This window comes from Nannobrachium achirus, assembly GCF_963921795.1.
Source record: "Nannobrachium achirus genome assembly, chromosome: 1".
Taxonomy (NCBI): Eukaryota; Metazoa; Chordata; class Actinopteri; order Myctophiformes; family Myctophidae; genus Nannobrachium; species Nannobrachium achirus.
In genome coordinates, this window is record NC_137810.1 from 45,903,696 (window position 1) to 45,925,379 (window position 21,684).

At 41.3% G+C, this 21,684-nt stretch overlaps 1 protein-coding gene across 2 annotated transcripts; it reads left to right on the top strand.

Annotated features, from left to right (window-relative positions):
* The first annotated feature begins 40 nt into the window (after window positions 1-40).
* ctdspl3 (CTD (carboxy-terminal domain, RNA polymerase II, polypeptide A) small phosphatase like 3) lies at window positions 41-19,758 on the top strand. Of its 2 annotated transcripts, none has more exons than XM_080724076.1 (11): window positions 41-279; window positions 5,741-5,858; window positions 8,504-8,650; window positions 9,021-9,159; window positions 9,933-10,044; window positions 11,119-11,205; window positions 12,726-12,788; window positions 13,889-13,968; window positions 16,265-16,391; window positions 17,130-17,225; window positions 19,307-19,758. In XM_080724076.1, exons 1-11 carry the CDS (start codon window positions 127-129, stop codon window positions 19,370-19,372), a joined length of 1,188 nt encoding a protein of 395 aa, XP_080580202.1. In that variant the 5' UTR covers window positions 41-126; the 3' UTR covers window positions 19,373-19,758. The 2 variants fall into 2 exon arrangements, with proteins under 2 accessions (XP_080580202.1, XP_080580203.1); XM_080724077.1 differs by having other exon boundaries at window positions 8,513-8,650.
* The last annotated feature ends 1,926 nt before the right edge of the window (window positions 19,759-21,684 follow it).

Genomic DNA, 21,684 nt, shown 5'->3' on the forward strand with positions numbered 1-21,684 from the left:
CGCGGCCGGCCATTGTTTGTAATCTATCGACTTACTGGAAAACACTGGACGCGGAACGACCTTTTTCATCGTTTTCCTAGCATTGTTACCTGTGTTGTTTTTGTTGTAAAGAAAAAGACAAAAAACATGAAGCTGCGGCGACGCAAACAGCTCAACCTGAACGTGAACGTGTTGTCGGCGAGGCAGCTCTACGACCCACGATCACCCAGGACCATCACCCCGAGGAAAGCCAGAAACACGGCCTTGATGGCCGAATCACCAGCCGTTCATCATAACAAGGTAAACATGTTAGGTTTCAAATAATAACAATGAAATCCTACAAGCTCAAGCTGTAGATCTGCTGTAGATCTGCCATTTTCAAATGGCCAAAGCACTTGAACATCTGTTATTTTTTATAATTGGTAATGTTAATCAAAATCTAGAATGTTACTAGTGACCAAATATGTAAGAAATGGTTAAAACAAGAACATCCTAATATGTTAGTGTACGTTTTTTTATTAATTAAACAACGCCAAATCCATTCTGTGAGGATGGTGTGAATTCATCCGTGTTAATTAGCATGTTGTTGTGCTAATTGTTGCCATAACAAAACTACACGCGCGTGCGCACTAGTCTCACTGGACAGTTTTCGTTTGTATTTTATTATTTTGCAATGTCTTAAGTGATAAGTAGCCGTGAGAACAGTGTAAGTTGTGTAACAACCTGTTTTTATACTTGGGACATTTGAAAAGAGCACATTTGATTTACATGACAGGAACAAGCTCACAATGCATGCATTGATCTATAGTGGTGGGAAAAGTACTCAAATCTGGTTTACCTATGTAAAAGTATCAATACTGCAATATAGAAATACTGTTACAAGTCAAAGTTCAGAATTCAAAATGTACTTGAGTAAAAGTACAAACTTTTTGGTCAATCAAAATGTGCTTAAAGTACCAAAAGTAGAAAGTACTCATTATGCAGAATGTCCTATTATTTTCAACTATTCAAATGTGTAAAAATGGCCTAAATGTATATAGGTCTACCGCTAAAGTGGTTAATGTATGTTTTTTAATAATAATCCAAGTCTACAAATTAACTGCTAACTAAAGTTCTCAAATAAATTGTAGTGGAGTAAAACATTTTGCCAATATATGCCTCTGAGATGTAGTGGACTAGAAGTGAAAGTATTGGAAATTGGAAATACTCAAGTAAAGTACAAATACCTCAACATGTTATAGATCTGCTCTTTTTGAGAGAAAACATGATACATATTTATGACATGGACGCCAGGGTGAAGGTGGCCAAAGTGTGTTTGACTTTTAAACTTTCAAACTACCATCCCCCAGAATAGGGATGCTTTAGTTACAAGTGGTTCAGTTTCATTTTCAGAGTGGCATTAAAAAGTTTTAAATCTAACTTGCCTGAATCTGCAGAAACCTTGATCTATTACAAGGTGTTTTCAAGTTGGTGTAGAATCAGTATCAACTTTATTGTTGTCACATCACAGGTTTATAGGTGTAAAACAGTGTGTGAAAATTAGTTTTTGTCCCAGCTCCATGATTTATTAAGGGAACATGGATGAAGAAAGATCAATAAAAAACAAACATAACTGATCTACTTATATTAACACGTGGTACCACTACCTACCAGATATATCTATATCCACTATGCATTAAGACCTAAAAGTGTGTGAGCAATGAGCATAGCAGCAGATACCGTATATACCGTATGATGCTATAGTATGGACCTTAGTTTAGGTGAGAGAAAAAACTAAACATGGGATTAAAGGTGCAAAGTGCAGTGATGTCATTACGTGCTCATCCCGCATCAAAAACTCATTCAAGTCGCCCAGGGACTCATTCATGTCATGGTCCTGGGGTCCCGGGGATGCGCCTCCATTGGAGTCCATGTTAAAATAATTTACTTCTTCTACTTAAGTTGCTATATTAGTTTAAATAGTTTAATTCGTTTTTTAATGTATTGTGTAAGATAAACACTGTAAAGATGTATTATCAGTTAAACCTGGGACAGCTAAAAACTATTTTCACTAGTGGTTCTCAAAGTGGGGTCCTGGGTCCTTGAGGGAGTTCCAGGGGGTCCCCAGATAAATGATAGTTAGGAACCAAATAGAACTTTATGGGTCTGTAACTCGGTGAACAAATGGAACCAAATGGACCTGTTCCATTTGTACTCTAGTATTTTAACATTTAATATAAATTGGGGTCCCAGGCAGTGATATAAATATAATTAAATGGGTGTCTGTAGCCTAGTGTATTTAGAAATCCTAGTTCTAAGTTCAAACATTAGCCAAATTGTAAAATAAATATAAGAAATAGGCAAACATTTTGAAAATAGCCGATCTACAAGCTCACAGCGCTCGAAAACATTGTATTGAGGACTCATAAAACTTTTCTGGGACCCATTTGAATGACCACCTGTGGGTCCCGGGACCCATTACATTGAAAACCTAGTAACATCACTGAAAGTGTCAGCACGTGTTGAGTGTTGACCGCATAGTCCACATAAGAGCAGACAGGCAGCAGCATGACATTGTGTGTGTGTGTGTGTGTGTGTGTGTGTGCGCGTGTGTGCGAGCGAGTGAGTGCAGCATCATGGATGCAGATTAAACTCCCAGTTAAACCAGACAAGGTCTTAACCTAAGTGGGTCACAACCCACCCGCCCACCACCACACGTGTGAGCACCCTGCTGTGTGTTAAGCTTGCTTTACTACGCTGCCTGCTCTGTGCACAGGCTCACCACAACAACCTGCTATTACTCTTCTGTGTTTGTTGCTTTGCCTCCTTTTTGTGATAGTTTATTAGTTTTGCTTTTGGGGGGTTTGATCTGGGTTCACTTGTGTGAAATAATTCAAGACTTTTAATTGTTATATCCTGTATACAATTACAAGCTAGGCATTTAGTTGATGCTCCAGATTCCAGAGCCACTTACAGTAATAAGCAAGGTAATGCATCCGATGCATACAGTGTAGTGCCTCAGTAATCTAGGATCATATAGGTAAACCTAGAACCTACCACCAGTCTAAACATTATAATCAAAAAAGAAATAATATGTATATTGAAACTATATAGAGTTACGAACTATAGGATGCCAGGTCAACAAAAGAACCTGGTATCTGTCTCTCTACGTAGAAGCACCGCGATGCGACAACTTGGCCAACAACACTGTAGAGCTCAAGACCCTAATGTTAAATAGGGGAATGTGGAGGGCAGCGATCCAGGAGTCCTGAGTTGGTGGTGTTGGCTAGACCCGAGACCGCTCTCTCGCATCGGTATCTGTCTAAATGACATGCTGTCTAAATAACATTTTAATAATAGATAAGACTGCATTGGTCGTCAATTACATTTTATACTAATGGATGTAACAATGAGAGTAAAATCCTTGGGTTTCAGCGATACCCCAACCCAAGAATGATACCCGCTGTGAGAACTGAGAATAAGGATACTCTATGCTTGTGGACAAGAGACCATGCCTGGTGTTGGAGCAGGTGTCCAGGGTTCCCACGGTCATGAAATTCCTGGAAATATTTTGAAATTAGAAAAATATTTCTTTCCAGGGTCCTGGAAGGTCCTGGAAAAAATAGCTATGCATTGTCTTTGGTTATTGATTTTGTTAATACCTCTGAAATGACAAATTAAACATTGGCCAAATTGTCAAATATTAGAGTCAGAAATTGTGAAAATAGCCGATCTAACGCAAGGCGTTGTGAGCATGTAGATCGGCTATTTTCATGTTATACAAAATTCCTCAACTCTTATTGCTCGTCAGGGTGGGGGCCGGGGGGTCCCCAGTTCACATATGATTATTTCGGGGTCACGGCCTGAAAAGGTTGAGAACCACTGGCATACACTACCCGTCTTTGTGCATTGTGCATAGGAGTAAGCGACTCGTTATTGAGCTGAATTATTGTTATATAGTCCTGGAAATCGGGTTAAATATTCTGCTATTTATTAATGTATTTATTTATTTATGTATTGACAGAGCTAGGGTTAATGCATCAATCATTGGAAGTGGTTTTATTGCCAGGTATGTACTGTATGTGTGCACATAATATTATGAGGAATTTGTCTCAGACAGATTGGTGCATTACAATGAATACAATTATTACACTATTGACTCAAAACATAAGATAAGCAACTATATGAAGCTAAGCATCAGCTAGAAACTATATACGTGTTGGTAATACTGTATAATGTTCACTAAAGCAACATTGATATCAATACAATGTAAGTCTCTACTATACAATATATACTGTATACAGTATGCCTATGCCCTGTGGTATTATAAATAGAAGTTTTAAATGTCCATAGCATGTGGCGTGGGTGGGTGTGGCATCTCTATGTGCATTTCTACTGGTTTATTTTTTGTCATCTGCCGTAGATTCAAATTACAACTACTTGCTGCTGCATTGTGCATAGCATGTGTGGACATTTATTTTGGCCTCACAGACGTCGGACAGAAGACGATAATAGTCAGACAAGCACCATAAGACCAAATGGACTCTTAAGGTGAATCTAAAGTGTAGATTCAGACTTTCAGAGGTCCCAGAGAAAAAAGGAATCAAATGGGGGTTTGTGGCCTAATGCAGGGGTCCTTGAAATGAATATGGTTGAGAAACACTGCCATATGACATGCATAGAAGGAATCAGCACGTCTCAAACGGAGCTACAAAAATGTAATCTTGTGTCAATCTGTGCCCTACTTCAGCATACTACAATCTCACAGAAAAGTAGCAAACATAGCCTATATACAAGATTGCAACACGTCACACACGGCATTGTACGCATTGTAGATCTGCTATTTAAGTGTTTATGGGCTATATAAATATGGAAAGAAGAAATAAAGTCTGCACAGCACACACTGGTATGTGGCAATGCTGCAAAAGCTCTGCTGTATATTCATTCATTGCTGTCAACGTTTCGAACACTCAGTCAGTGATGAAGATCACTGAGTATTTGTTTTTGTGATACTGCTGTTTGTGCTGCACCTGGGCCAAGGAAGTGCGTGCACTATCTTTCTTTTTCAGGCTTTATAAATATTTAACCAATGAAAAGTATTAAAGGACAACTCCGCGCTAAATCACGTCTATGCTCATTTTCCTACTTATATTGATCCAAAATTACTGTCCATGGGGTCTATAAGGCACAAATCAATGCCCCTGTTGTCCGGTTTCCCCAGCAGAACCCAGCAGCTCTCATAGCATAGAGTGGAGCCTATAAGCCTATCGCTTTTTCACCATTTTGTTGTGCTTTAACTCTTGAAAAATAGTGCCGCGCTGTGAGCTTGTAGATCTGCTATTTTTGAAAAATCTTGAACATTTGTCTTTGAATATTTCAAATCCTTCTGAGTTTTTTTTTTTTTTTAAACCTATGTTTCTATGTCAGTGGTGCTCAAACTTTTTCATGTTAAGGACCCACAAAATAATATGTATTTGGCCACGGACCCCCATCTCAAAATATTTAGTTCCAGGGACCCCCTAACATTTGTAACTCAAAATTTGAGTTACAAATGTTCGCTTAAAAAAAATACGTATCTTCAAAAATGTGCACACATTTTCACGACAGATCTACAAGCTTGTGAGCTTGTAGATCTGCTATTTTTCCATTGTGCCCTAGTAACCCAGTCCCACTCCCCCCCCCCCCCCCCCCCCCCCCCCCCGTGACGCCCCTTTATGAGGGGGCCAGTGGTCATGTGATTCAGCAGATTTATTGACCTGTTGTTTTTCCCTCCTCCCTGCAGGATGAGCTGGACTCCTCCCACTCAGATGAGGAGGAGGTTCCCGTGGCAACCAGACGGCCTATAGCCAGAGGTCGGGGGAGGCCGAGGCGAGCTGTTGCCGTCGACGACAGTGAGACTGGTACAGACCGACCGCCACAGTACACCTTCCAGTGTTCTTGTTTTACTTCAAGGGTCTTCAACAGGGGGGCCTCAAAGTTACTACAGGGGGTCCTCCAAATCTTTGTGTGATGGGAACTTTTCTTTTTTCTCCATTTCAATGCTAGCGTCGATATTCTGAGAACATTAGCCAAAAATAGCAGATCTACAAAGCTCACTAGGAGTTGTGAGCTTGTGAACTATTTTCGACAAAGAGGTTTGGTGTAGAGGGGAAAAAGAGCAGACTAAGTGACAGAGTGAAAGGTCAAGTTTATGAAGTATTGACGGTTCAAGTGGTTAAATATCTGAAAACACAAATTGACATGAATCCAAAATACACTGATGATTGTGCTGTCAAACAATGCAACTATATGGAATCTATGAAAAGGTTGTCTGGGGGTCCCTGTTTCATCTCTCTCTCAACTAAGGGGTTCTTGTCCTGAAAACATTGAAGACCCTTGATTTACTTAGAATCAATCAAACTAGTTTTCGGGTGTTTTGGCCCCATGGCTGCCATCAATTTATTAGGTGATCGCTGCCTGGGCAATATGAGTTCAAATCAATATCAACACTTTAACACAACCTCGATTACGATTAATAAACGACTATTAAAAGAAATACTGTAAGACATTGCAGATCGTGAGTAGTTGTTGAACTTGTAGAGTGGCTATTCTCACTATTTGTGTATGGCACCATTGTACAACAAAGGATAAAGCTATTTATGTGGTTAATCAGACTAATCAATTTAGTCGTTTGTAAAACATCTATTCGATTTTTTTTTCTTCTTCTTTTCTGGGGGTCTCTGGCACAAAACATTTTCAGACCGGCGTCCGTGGTTAAATACATATCAATTCAGTAGTTCTTGGTACAAAAAAGGTTTAACCAAAACATTTCACTCACACTACCTGTGTGTGTAGTTCAGATCACATTGTAGCAGTATTGATTTCGTCGACTAAAACTGTGACAAAAAAACGTTTGTCGACTACCTTTTTTCACTGACGAAGTGTCGATTTTTGTAGACAAAATCAACTGTAGATTTAGTCAGCTAAAATCTTATGATGTTTAGTGAACTAAAACAAGACTTAATTTCAAAGGACTAAAATGTGAGCAAAACAAAATTACATTTTCAAAAGACTAAATCAAAATTTGCTGTCAAAATCAACACTGCATTGAAGGCCCAGTTGGAAGGTGGGTGTGTTCTGAGGAGGTCAACAGATACTGGCTATAGCAAATACCTGGTTTCCATTAGCACTGCAAATGAATGCTAATGAGTGCCAGTAGATAGTTCTCTGTAACAGTAGTGCCGAATGGATTTCAATGATTCACCAGTGCGTTGGGCAGGGTGATACTAAACCCAAAGTGTGACCAGGACCAAAGAATGGTTCCTCTTGAAGGCAATTTAGAATGTATTTTTTATTTTTTTCCCATTTTATTATTAACATAGTTTAAATGTTGAAGAATCTTCTCATAATTACAGGTACATGTTTTAGGATAAGTGAATAGTTAACATTTATCTTAAAAAAAGAAGGCTATTTGTGAGTTTCAAGACCCTTTGGGGGCAGAGAAGATGCACATGTGAAGCCACAATAAAATAAGTTACGATAAGTGAGAACAAGCATAGTTTATACCCTGTTTTACAGTCAGAGTGGATGCTGAGCCTACCAAAAATAACAGACTTTCGGCAAGCAACTGTCTTGTACACTGACACTTTAGTGGGTTCAGTAGTCATGCAGCTTCAGTGTCCTCCTCAGTCTATTTCTGATCATTCCCTGCTAGAAGCATTATCTCTCTAGCCTAGCACAGCTAAACAATCCACCCATGTTAGTTAGTTAGCTGCATTAGTATATAGTCTGGCCGAGCCAGACTATTATCTCTCCACACTGGCGTTTGAATGCAAATGAATTGAAGTCAAATGGATCCCTCGTTTAAATGAGCAGATAGATATTCACTCTGGAGCTGTCACTCTTTCTTGTAAGAGCAGCTCTCATGAGGAAAGTTGTGTGACATGACAGCTTTGCATTGGCTTCACAAATGACACATAACATGATGAAAAGCAAATGTTTCTGTAGCTCTTAGTTGTTGTTGTTGTTGTTTCTAAGCCTCTTATTATGTTGCATGGAAGCCTTTCCAAAAATATATATAAATAATGAATACTAAATAATAAAAATTAAGTTTTGCATGGAACACAAAGTTCTACGGTGTATTGGGGGTCCCTGCTTCGTCTTTCTCTCTCAGCAAGGGAGTCTTACTGGTAAAATAATAAAGTCTGCACACTGGGTTTGCTCCGCAGCTTAAAATGTATTGGTTCCTTTTACACCGTCATTGGATGTGATTTTTCGAGCCTGACGAAGAGCCGGTAGGCTCGAAATGTCACCGACAATGATGGTGTAAAGGAACCAAAACATCTTAAGCTTTGGAGCACGGCCCAGTGTGCAGACTTTACTCTTTTAGGATTCTGACCTCAGCAGCCCAGGCCAGCACCTGGTTTTAGTGAGTGGATGTGTGTGCTTTTCTATTTGTTTCCATTGTGCTGAAAACACAGATTAGGCGTCATGGCTGTTGTGTGTTTTGTGTAATAGTGACTAGACTAGTTTCCTGTTTGTTTCAAGTGTTCCTGTGTTGTTTCAGAAAATTCAGATACAGCCTTCCAGACTCCACTGCGGTCAGCCATGCGGCGCCGGGCCCTGGCAGAGATCGACCCGAGCTCTCCTGGCAACTTCGCGTCCAGGAGCATCTACACTCCCATCGTCCGCTTCTTGTCCCCCACCAAGGAGAGTGAGTACAACACACTGCATGTGATGTGATGGCTGTGTACAACACACTGATGGATGAAAGCTGGTATCAGTCATTTGGATTCTATAGAAGTCTTCTATGGAAGCACGTCTTGCACCAAAAATAAACTATTTTTACTACAAGCTTACAACACGTCGCAGAGTGACATGTTGTAACTTTGTAGATGTTTTTTTTAAACCAAAAAATTGATTCTTGTTTGTGATTAGTTCTTTCGATTAACTGTTGCACCCAAATGTGATGCAGTTCAGCTACTTTTGCTATTTCTGAATTTTGGACATTCTCCACTCTGCAGAGTGGAGGCAGGTGTCGGTATGTTCACCATGTCCTGAGGTTTGTGTGTGTGTGTGTTCAGATCATTGCAGCCCACACAGGACTCCCAGGTCTGGAGAGGTGCTGATGAGTCCGACTCCGGAGCAGTGTGTGTTCGGCTACGGCTCTGGCTCCCTGGGCCTGCTGGCCGGGGACGAGGACAACGATGAGGTGTTCAACCCGTAAGTACCCAGTGGTGGAAGAAGTACTCGCGGGGACTGCCCATAAGTCCGAAGGTTCATTAGTCCGAATTTAGTTAGGGTTACTGAGGTTAGGGTTAGGCATAGTATTCTTAACAAATTCGGACTAATGAACCTTTGGGCTAATGAACCTTCGGACCAATGCCATGGCACCGTACTCGCATTTTTTTTTAAGTAAAAGAATCAATACTGCAATATAGAAATTACTCTGTTACAAGTGAAAGTCCGGAATTCAAAATGAACTTGAGCGAGAGTGCAAAACTATTGGCATTCGCATTGTGAGCTTGTAGATCAGCTATTTTCAAATGGCCGAAATGTAAATCTTAGTTACTTTCCACCTGCACCTGACCTGACCCTGCAGAGAGTTCTCAGTCTTTGTTTGGACCACACGGTCATGGGCTCGATCCTGTGCACCACCAACTCAGCGTATGAGTTGGGTGGCATGGCAAGTCACGCCATAAGTACTCGGAGCTGATGGTAGGTGTAGCGTTCCACCTCAGCAATCTACAGTATCTCCCAGGTGTCTAGCGCATTGTAACATGGACAGACTCCCACAATATCTGCTGCTACCGACAATACGCCCCTTCCGACCTACTTACTTGCTTACTACAGGGGCTCACTCACATCTTTTTAGAATTTCTCTCAATCAACCTGGTATAAAGATCAACAAAGTTGATGGTGACATTCTTCCTAATGTCAGCTAACCTGCATCCTGTTTAGTGTGAACTTTAACTTGTTTGTTATCTTCACTACAGATTTGCCTTCGTGAAGAACATTCCTTCTCGTTCTCAGCAGTCCACACCGTGTCCACGAGACATTCCACCCAAGACCAGGAGCATGCCAGAGGCCACCATGGTCCTAGACCTGGTCAGTTCACTCTTAAAAAAAGATACATTTTACACTATACTCATTTGCAGAATGCCGTCGCTTGCCTTTCTTTAGATATTTGGGTACTATGCCTTTATTTGCATAGTACAGTTGAGATAGGTGGGGAAAGAGGAGAGAGAGAGATGGGGAGTGACACGCAGCAAAGGTCCTCAGGCTTGGGAATCGAACCTGTGACTTGCTGTCGGACTGCATTAGAGCTTATTATGTGGTATGTGCCTTAATAACTAGGCTAGGCCATCGGCACTCCATAAAATAACTGATTTTTAAAACCTAGGGCTAAACGTTTTGTGAAAATCTGCAATTTTTTCGGCTCAACTATTAGTATAGGTTTAAGCTACTGTGTCATGATGATATGACACACTGTTGATGAGCTGCTGCTGATGATGAGCTTGAAGATCAGCAGTCAGTGGATGGAGTTTCAATTAGGAATTAGAATCCTGAAAAGTAACAGTTTTGGAACACAATGAGGTTTCTATATATTTTATTCAGCACTAAGATGTTACGTTCTCGGTGGTCATGACTGATTTAGTTTCATTTAGTTTCCATAGAGGGCAGCATGCCTTTCTCTTGCCTTGTTACTTTTAACACAGCTACATGTTAGCTGGTAAAGTCAAGCCCCACAACACTAAATTGAATTGAAAGTTGTTATAAGATAATGATGTAGGAGTTATTATATATATATATATATATATATATATATATATATATATATATATATACACACACACACACACACACACACACACACACACACACACACACATGCAATAGGGAGACAAATTATGTTGTCTCCCTGCTCTTCTATTGAGACATTTAGAGCGTGTAAAAGGTCATGTCTCACCTAGACACAGGATCTGACACACATTTTGATCAAATGTATCCCCTTAGCAAGCAGGCTGGCTCTATTAGCTCAATGGTAAAAAGGTTAGCACTACTTCGTTATTTCACTTATTGTGAAAGTTTCACATTGTTTCAGAAATTACTGAATGGGATTTGTGGGATTATTATTATTTAGTTGTACATTGTTTTAACCCCTACTGTGTGTGTTTGTAGGATGAAACTCTGATGTTCAGCTCTCTCAGTGTCATCCCAGACGCAGCGTACTCGTTTCAAACACCCTTCCAGGACCACCTGTACAAGGTTTGTCTTTACATGTCTCTGATACAGTATTTAACTTTATATTTCTGGTGCCCCAATCTACACTGTAACATGCCTCAAGTGTTGATTAGTGTGGTTGCTATAGGCAACACACTATTGTATTCGGTCCGAGAATTCTTTTGACAGCAAAGGGAACCTGTGTTTTGTACACACCTTTAAAGTGCTGGGTTGCACAGTGAATCTTTTTCTCATGTTTCACACATTGTCGATGTTGTCATGCTTCACATGACATCACAATAAATAATAGAGTAAGGCCCCTAAGGGCGAAAAGTGACCTCACATGCTGCATACGTACTTGTGCGCTCTCCAGGCGCACAGGTAGGCCATATATGGCCACGAGTTAGAGCCCTGCAACGGGAGCGCACTCCCGCGGGACCTGCAGGACCCGTCGCCGTATATTGCGGCGCGGGCGATATTTTAATCACCGCGGTCGGGGACATGCGGTCAAAATAACATCGGCGGGCGCCGCAAAATCCCGCACTCTCCCGCAATAAGCTTATATCTATACTTTAGCAAGATGTGAATATGTAGAGAATGTAATTTCCCCTGCTGAGTGAGGACAACGCACCCACATTGATACAGTACGTGGACTGGAGTCTCTCTTTCTCTCCGCCAAGTTCTCTCTCTCTCGCCTCTCGCTCTCTCACTCTGTGGCCGTGCCGTGGCTCCGCGACCCGTCGCTCGCCCTCTCCCTCTCTCTCTCTCTCTCTCATTTGTTCTCACGCCACCGTCAGTCCGTCACAAATATGCTCCTCGGCTCGCATCGCTTTGTTTGGTAATGGTTTTGGATCTCATTTCAATGTGCCTTCTTGGGAGGGAGGCTGTTGGACGTGCTGCGGTACTGTGCGCCGCGGGAGCCCGCTGGTCTAAATTCACATCATTTGTTTGTCGCGGGTGGGAGCGGCGGACAGGAATTGTCTGCGGGCGGTCAAAAATGAAATCATTGCGGGGGGCGGGCGGGAGTGGTCAGAAATGATGCGGGAGCGGGCGGGAGCGGGATAAAAAAATCAGTCCCGCGCAGACCTCTACCACGAGTGCACAATGCTCAAGTTGGCACCTCGACAGAGTGCAGTCTAGTTACTTGCGCAAGTACTGCGATCGGCTGGGTATGTATGTATGTATGTATGTCGGTGTCTCCTCTTGTTGAAGACCGTAACCCAATAAGGGACCAGCACCTCTGGCAACGTCATCATTAACAGGCAATGAGGGACCAGTATTGATGATGTCATTGGTCTTAATATATCAGTTTTCTTTGGAAGCTGTGATGCCAGTGGTGAGCGCACCTCATGGCTCATAGTTTAACTCTGTGCCAATGCAACCAAATGGTCCCTATGGTTGCGTTTTGAGCTTGCAGATCTGCTACCTTTGATACTTGTGAGACGCTGTTGCACGATCAAGTAGGGCGTTGATTTACGGACAAAACTAAAAGGTTAGAATATGGAGATAAACGGTTTCTGAACGACATAAATAACTCAATCTGCTTTCTCTGCTCCTCGCCACAGGTCTACATGACTTTACGACCAGGAGTTCAGGAGTTTCTGATGTCCATGTCCAAAGTCTACGAGGTGTGTTTGATTCATCTTCTTTGGTGGAGAGTAAAAGTGTTCAGTAAAAGTTACTATTTACAGTTTGTTTTCAATTAGCGGTTATGTAGTCACACGTATGACGTATTCCATGTTGTTGGCCGATGTTCAACCATGTACTTAACTCATTTGCTGCCATTTAACAATACCTTCGTACTCCAATCCTGCCAAACTGTCTCCATAGACTTCCATGTAATTCATAGTGCACGAATCATGCACACCCATGCCTAGATAATGCACCACGTGTGTCCACATTGCTCACAGCTTTCAAACAAAAGAATCCGAATGGAAATCCGTTCAGGCATTCATGAGATAGCAGCCACTATGTTTTACACTGTTGTGAGCTTGGAGGTCTGCTACCTGAGTTGTATGGGGGTTGTATGGGGGTTAAACAAGCAATTTCGCGATCGCTATCATGCCTACTAACGTTTTTGGGGTCCCAAAAAAAAAAAAAAATGAAAAAAAAAAATTTTTTTTTCAAAATGGCGGCCATTCTCGGGTTCCTCGGGCGTGGCAGGGAGGGACATCCCAAAATTCTCGGGTTCCTCGGGCTTGGCAGGGTATGAGTTAATAACACAAACCTCCTGCATGCCATGGTTTGGTTTAGTTTAGTTTATTAGCACATTTGTAATATAAAACAGAAACAAGACATATCAAAAGAAAACAAGTTATTTTGCAAGAAAAGGAAGGAACCAACAGGCTTTTTGGAATCATTTTCCTAATGGAATACGTCATTAAATAGTATACATTAAAAGTTGAATAAGAACACTTCAAAAGATTCAAGAATAAAAGGTTTACAAGGGGAACAGCAGTGCAGTACAGAAATAGATACACAAAAACTGAGCAGAAGAAGAAAAAGACAGTCACCTTTCCTTGAAGTTCATATTCTGTCAGGTTGCCTTTTTTAATTTTGTAATCCCATTTCTCCATCTCTCTCTTGGTGTGAGATGTTTAGAGAAGCCCCATGTTTGTTTTGATTGTCTTTTTACATGTGTAAGTAATCTCAGCGTGACTTGCATCCGGACAGCGTTTCCGTTTCAGTAACATCTGTGTTGTGCATGTGTGTGTGTGTTCTGTTGTAGCTATTTGTTTATACATCTGCTAAGAAGGAATACGCAGAGAAGATACTGGACGTATTGGACCCGAAAAGGACAATATTCCGGTACGTTCCTCCAAAGATCTTCTAATGTTTGTGCTTTTTGTCTCCATAAGTGGAGAACCTATAACGTTACTGTCGGGCAGAAACCTAGAATCAAGCATATAAACATTTAAACCAGGGGTTCTCAAACTTGGTGTTGGGAGTCTTGGGACCCCAAGTGGGGTCCCCAAATGATGTTGTGGGGTCCTCAGATGATTAGCTTAATGTAAAAAAGAAATGTCTCACTCAACGGTAAACAAACCAACATAAGTGTATACAGGGTGTCTGCACATTTATAAAGTAACAATTTAAGGATTTTCAAGACATTGTTAAAATAGCCGATCTACATGCTCACAACGCCTCGCACTGCGAGGCGTTGTGAGCATGTAGATCGGCTATTTTCACAATATTTATCTGTGGAACTGAGTCACATTAAACGCAATCTGGCTAGCCCCATCATCAAAGAAAAGGTCGATCCTTTTCACTTGAGTTGCTAGCTACAGACTCTGTCTCGAGAGAATGCATTAAACATAATTCCTACAATTCCAAATGCTTGTCAGGGTGGGGGTCCCCCAGTTCAAAATATGTTTATTTTGGGTCACGGCCTAAAAAGGTTAGAGAACCCCTGATTTAAACAATAATAACTGCATTGGAAATCAGGTTCTTTTCTCAGTTTTCTGAAAAGTAGTTTTGAAAAGGTTTTTGACATACAAGGTTGGTTTCCACACGACAGCGGCGACACGAGTTTTACCGCTTCCTGTTGCCTAGCAAGCGGCACATGGAGGTATGCTGCCGATGGCTGGACAGAAATGGCATGTTTTCAACTGTTTACACTGTGTACTTGTGTAAACTGGAAGAGAGTGCACACACACATTCTCTGGGTGCGTTCAGAGATGCGCACCGAGAGCTTACTCACATATTACTTTGTATTGGACAGTGTGCTCTAGGGATGGGATGATAAGCGATATTATCGTTTATCGTGATAAAAAAACACTCACGATAATCGTATCGTGGAGATTTAATTCATCATGATATCGTCCTCTGTCATTCACTGGGTTCAATTCACCTTTTATTTGTCTAGCTGCATATCCGGTATCTCTTAAACCCCCTATAATTGGTAAAAAGGTACTTATAATATACGTACTTGATACCGTTTTTTTCCCCATCATGTCTTTGCCAAAAAAATAGCCGATCTACAAGCATGTCTTTGCCAAAAAAATAGCCGATCTACAAGCTCACAACGCGTCGTGTTGTGAGCTTGTAGATCTGCTATTTTTTGGCAAATGTTCTGCCCCAGGATAATGGATTTTGATAATATCGTAAATCACGATTCCTTTCGTCACAATAATCGTGATATGAAATTTTCATATCGTCCCATCCCTAGTGTGCTCAGTGCTGTATAAGCGAACGCACGCACGTTTGTTGATAGTGTGTGTGTGTGTGTGTGTGTGTAAATTACAATGTTTTGTTAAAACGTTGAGCTCTATATTCAGAAGTAGTTCAGTAGCTTCTATGCTATAGTTTGTTTGTTCAGTAACATTAGATTCATTCAGCTTTAATTTTATAGTGTTCCAGTTCCAATTTGGTCAGCTCACTACTTTGTGTCATCACTTCCATTTTCACTTGTTGATCCTGTATTCCGTATGAGTTCTCTCCCCTGTTCGGATCAAATTATTATCCTGATGCGTTTTCTGTTAACTATAGAGATGGGGAGACCCCTGTTACTGAACAAACACTGTATAGCAACTATTACTATCTCAATATAGAGTTCTTTAACACAGGGGTCTTCAACATTTTCAGGCCAAGGACCCCTTAGTTGAGAGAGAGATGAAGCAGGGACCCCCACAATCTGTTCATAGATTCCATATAGTTTAATTGTTTGACAGCACGTTCATCAGTGTATTTTGGATTCATGTTAATGTGTGTTCAGATATTTAACCACTTGAACCGTCAATACTATGTACTTAGTCTGCTCTTTTTCCCCTCTACAACAAATCGCTTTGCCGAAAATAGCCAATCTACAAGCTCTGCGAGGCGTTATGAGCTTGTAGATCTGCTATTTGTGGCTAAAGTTCTCAGAATATGGACGCTAGGGTTGAAGTGGTTAATATAAAAAAGGGGAAGAAAAATAAAACAAGTTTCTATCACACATTAGAGGACCCCCTGTAGTAACTCTGAGGACCCCCTAGGGGTCCCGGGCCCCCTGTTGAAGACCCTTGCTTTAACAGATACTTTTAACAAAAAGTGTCTGTTACTTTCTGCACTTTTTTCCCTTTCTTTTATATATATATATATATTTTTCTTTGTCTTCCCTGTCAAGGCATCGTCTGTACCAGCAGGACTGTGTGTGTGTTCTGGGTCACTACATCAAAGACCTGGAGGTTCTGGAGAGAGACCTGTCCAAGATGGTGGTCCTGGACAACGCCCCCCACACCTACCCCTATCATGTACGTGTCTCTCTCTCATTCACTCGCTTCAGCTGGCTTTTTATTGGACGCCTTTTGATCCCACTGCATCGTGGTATAGGGTTGCTGTAGGGCTGGGCAGCATGACTTTAAATCAGTTCAAACTTTAATCTTTTTGCTTGCTTACTTACTTTTTTGCACGTCACATTTGTACTAGTAAGTCTATACAAGTAGGTAATCAGACTAATACATTTAGTTGATTATTTAAAAGAATATACAGTATAAGAAATAAAACATTGAATAAATATATACAGTATATTATTTATAATACCCTAACCCATCTCGGTTATTCAATTAAAGCAGCACTGTGTAATTTGGGGTATCAGTGGCCACTTTTGGACACAAATAACATGGCAGCCAACAACTTTTGACTTCATTACCCAAGAGTCTCTACTGACAGTTCTGCCTTGGCAAATGCCAGGATGAAACTCATTGTCTCCCCTAGTAATAGAGTCAAGCCCCTAGCAGGGTCGCCCCTGAGTTTATACATGTATGGAAGGATGATTGTTATTGCTTAAACACGTAACTTCATAATTTTGTGGGACATAATATGCTGTATAGTTGTTAAAAGGTTACATAGTGCTAACCTACAAGTTGCTTATTGGTGCTAAATGTTTCAATATAATTTTGGGTGAATTGCCCAGCTCTAGGATGCAGTGCTAAAAGCATGTTGTATTCATGGGACAGTCCATGTTAACAGTATATTCTAATGGTTCGTAGATGATGAACACCATCCCAGTGAAGAGCTGGTCTGGGGACCAGGCGGACCGGGAGCTGCATAAACTCATCCCCTATCTGGAGAAGCTGTCTGGAGCAGTAAGTCACTGAACTGGCTGTGTATTTTAAGCTCCTTGTGTGTTTCTTAATTTGTGGACCGTCGTTCAGAGGGAGTCTTTTTAGGCAGAGCAAAGGTTTTGGTGTGTCTGACTCACCCAGTAATTACCCCACGCACGCACACACACACACACACACACACACGCTGGCCTGGGATTAACCCATTTGGGCCTAGAATAGTAGAATTATTGAATGCTTTAACCAGTGAAAAATAGCAGATATACAAGCTCACAGCGCGGCACCGAGTGCCGCGCTGCGAGCTTGTAGATCTGCTATTTTTGAAAAAGTCGTGGAAATGTGTGCAAATCTTTAAATATATGTATTTTCAAAGCGAACGTTTGTAACTCAAATTTTGCTTCTGGGTGGTCCCTGGAACGAAATATTTTGAGATGGGGGTCCGTGGCCAAATAAATATCATTTTGGGGGTCCTTCACATGAAAAGGTTTGAGAACCACTGACATAGTAGTCTCTCAAGAACAGACTAACTGAGCTCCAGTTAAGTGATGATGGCTGGCCAGATTGCTGACATAGAAACGTAGGTTTTTCAAAAAATCTTAGAAGGATTCAAAAGACACTTATAGAATCGGGTCAAAATTCTAATTTTCACGATGTTTTAAAAATAGCAGATCTACAAGCACGCAGCGCGGCACTCGGTGCCGCGCTGTGAGCTTGTATATCTGCTATTTTTCAATAGTTAAAGCATAAAATAATGATACACAAATTGTGTACCCGTTCTGAATGGATTAAACCCCGCAACACACTGTCTCGCTCTGCTTTCTAAACATCTGCCGCACCGAGGGAGGAACTCCAAAGCCCAGAGGAGAGCCCAGATGGATACATGTACAGCTACGCTTACATAAATGAACGTGCGGTCTGTTGAGTGTGTTGATACGTCACACCTACTGTTTAGACTGGTGTTTAGGGTGGGGGAGATGTTTAATTCGTCCTAGAACCACGGTGGAGCTTGCTAAATAAGAACCTCTCTACAAGTTAGCAACAAGCTAAACTTACTCCTCCACCCTTGAGGTTAATGAATGATCCACACCAAGAACGATAACTGTAAGTAAGAAACAAGAAAGTTGGATGGCAGAGAATACACTACAACTATAACGACGGTAATGAAAGCTATCCTTGGGATCACGTTCAGAGTGATTTGATGAACTGCTTAAACACTGACAGCCAATCGAAATCCATCCGAATCGAGTCGACATGGCCTCATGTTCAACATGTTTACTGAACATTATGGTTCATCAGTGTGGATAGTTAGTGTGGTTGCCTACAGGGCAACCGGACTATAGTTCTTGTCCAGCTTTATTATTATTTTATCTGGAGTAACCCTAAAATCCATTATAGTTATCATTCTTGGTGTGGACAACCCTTAACCTGTATACTTGGCCCCTTTTCCACTGACATGGCCCAACACCACGCCACTCCCCACGACCCTCTTGTGCCAGGTTTTCCACTACAAGGACCTGGGTAGAGTGGTGTGAAAGCAGTACTAAACGTGGTACTAAAAAGTATCCAATATAGATCTGAGCTAGGCCAAACGGGGCCAAACACTTCATAATGACTGATCACTCACTGACTTTTCATTTAGACCACCTAGTTGTAATTGCATGATAATATATTATATTGTGTTATAACCTCTATTATAATCTATTATACTGTATTATAATTATCATAGTAATACATTAATACTTTATAGTGTATTATAATCACAGTTATAATCCATTATAGTGTATTTATAATTAGGATGGTTTTAATATAAATGTATATTATTGTGTTATAATCACAGTTAAAAGGGTCAATTTGTTTCTTACTGATCGGGGTACTTTTGTGTAATGGAAAATGTAGATGTAGAGTTTTATGTGTTGCGGTGTGGTGTGGTGCTAAAGCTGTAGCCGAAAAGGGGCTTAGTGGACTGGGATACCCCAGGGCTCCATACTAGGTCCTCTCGTATTTCTGTCCTCTAAGACAGATCTTTTCACCCCAGAATGGGAACGCTAACGGTCAAGTCACTATATGAACACACTCTGATCTCTCTCTCTCTCTCTGTTTTCTAGGAAGATTTTCGGGAAGCGTTGAAGAGAAGGAAGGATCACTTCCACAGGCTGCTGTCTGAGGACTGACTGACTGACACCAACCCCTCCTCATTCGTTCATTCATTCACTGTTCTATTTGATGAACTCCGCTTTCCTCTCCTGCCTAAATGAATGAGAGTGGTCTGGTATTCCAAACACGCTAACTGGTAATTCCAAAAAAAGACCACCACCTTTTCCAAGCTCGTTTTTCTACGCCACGGCAAATTCTCTCACAACTGTAGGCAGTGAAGCAACAAACTAAAATGCATATTGTAAATATTTTTCTTTTCCTTTTTTCCTCTTCCAAAAACATCCACCTCCCTCCTACCGCCATTTCTACATGACAATGCATTCTTTCACATGTAGTGTAGCAACAAACTGACATGGATATTGTAAATATTTTCTTTTTATTTTATATATGCAGTATATATAATAAATGCTATGCTTAATTTAAAGTGACAAGATAATAAAGCATTCTTTTTAAGACTAATTGGTCCTTTTGATGGATTTATTTTATTTTATTGTGGTATCGATTAATGTGCTATGCGATGTACTGTATGTTTCAGACTGCTTGTAGCTACATTATAGTAGGTCTATGCTTGTGTCATAAGACAGTGGTTCCCAAAGTGGTGTCCGGGGGATCCAGGGGGTCCCCAGCCTGCATTTGTTAATACAGCATCACAATCATTTTAACCACTTCATGTAGATTTTATACTTTGGGAATTCAAACAGAGCAGATGTACAAGCTCAGTTCAGCGTATACATCTGGTATTACTGAACATTTTGGAAAAATCTTGAAACATTTTTGGAAAATGTTGAATAATTGAAATAATTTTAACACAAATCTTATCTTCTGGGGGTGACTCAAATGGGGGTCCGTGGCCAAAAACATACATGGGGGGTCCTTGGCAGTGGAAACGTTTGAGAACTACTGTCATAAAAAGTGTGCATTCTCTAGTTTTTTGTGTTGTGTACAGAGGAAGCAGCGCCCCCGTCCATCCCCCCGCCTCTCCCCTGAAACCCTATTCCACCTCAAATAGGTTCCTCCTGCAAGATGTGGCCGTCCCACAAAGGCTGCTATTGTCAGAGGGCCTATTATTCTCCACCCCCCTTTTTTCTTTTTCCCCCCGTTTTTCCTCTGAAGTTCTCCAGCGTGCCTTACAAATCACTCAGTCAAGACCTGGCACCTGGGTGCATGGAGAGCCCGCCAGAAAGGAGAGAGAGAGAGAGCGGGGAGGGGCTAGTGCTGCGCTGTCCTGGGTGAGAACAGTCAGCGAAAATAGCCATTGTTGTGAGCTTGTTAGTAGATCGGCTATTTTCGACGACAGAGGTGCTTATAAAACAGATCTTACAGACAGTTAAGCTACAGTGAAACCACTGTATATGTCTCAAAGCTTTGTCTCTGCTGCAGCCCCTAAGGGTCAGTTACACAGACGGCATATGACCAGATGTTGGCACAAACCAACCCATAATATATCGTCGTTGTCGGGTGGAAACCATGGATGTCCAAACCCGTTTGTTTTGTATTTATCATTTTTAAAAATGATTTAAACAATGAAAACAGCAGATCTACTGTGTGCTTATAGGTCTGCTGTTTTCACTACTTTTGTGCGACGGCCTTGTATGATGAAGCAGGGCTTTGCTTTGCGAAAAAAATTACAAATTTGAAACTTGGAGATACGAGGTTTCTGCCCGACAGTGACGATATGGGTTTATACGTTTTTGTTTTAATCCTACATGAACATTAAGTGTCCATATTCTCGGGGGGGGGGGGGGGGGGGACTATGGAACGCATTGTGGGCTTGTAGATCGGATATTTTCTGCGAAGAGATTTGGTGTAGAGGGAAAACGGTAGGGCTGTGAATGGGTCTAGAATAGATCCCAGGCTGACTCCGGTCAACGAGGTAGAACCTACACACACACACACACACACACACACACACACACACACACACAGTGGTTTCAAGAAACCAAATGTATGTGGTGGTGGTGGTTGTTGCAGCTGCTGCTACATTATAAAAGTTGTAATTATAAAAAGAGTTTATTCTACCTTCACGTGACTCAGACTGGGGCCTGTGTCAGGCTGTGTGTGTGTGTGTGTGCCAATTGAAGAAGCAGATTTTCTTTATGGAAACAACTGGAGTGCCCCCCCCCTTACCTCCCCCTCAGCTGTGTGTGTGTGTGACTGTGTATGTGTGTGTGTGTGCGCGCGCGCGCGCGTCAGTGTTGCCAGATCTAGAGAGAGAAATCTAAGGTCTATGAAAACAAGCTAAAAAAAGACTACAGTTCAGTGGCCACATGGGCACTTTAAAGCTACCCGCTTTTTCTATTTGAAAATAGCAGATCTACAAGCTCACATC

Excerpts from the sequence above, each read along its gene's own strand:
- ctdspl3 (XM_080724076.1), top strand. The coding sequence starts at position 127 with ATGAAGCTGCGGCGACGCAAACAGCTCAACCTGAACGTGAACGTGTTG. Across the intron at positions 280-5,740 it reads CAGCCGTTCATCATAACAAG|GATGAGCTGGACTCCTCCCA; the intron begins GTAAACATGTTA and ends TCCTCCCTGCAG. Across the intron at positions 8,651-9,020 it reads CTTGTCCCCCACCAAGGAGA|ATCATTGCAGCCCACACAGG; the intron begins GTGAGTACAACA and ends GTGTGTGTTCAG.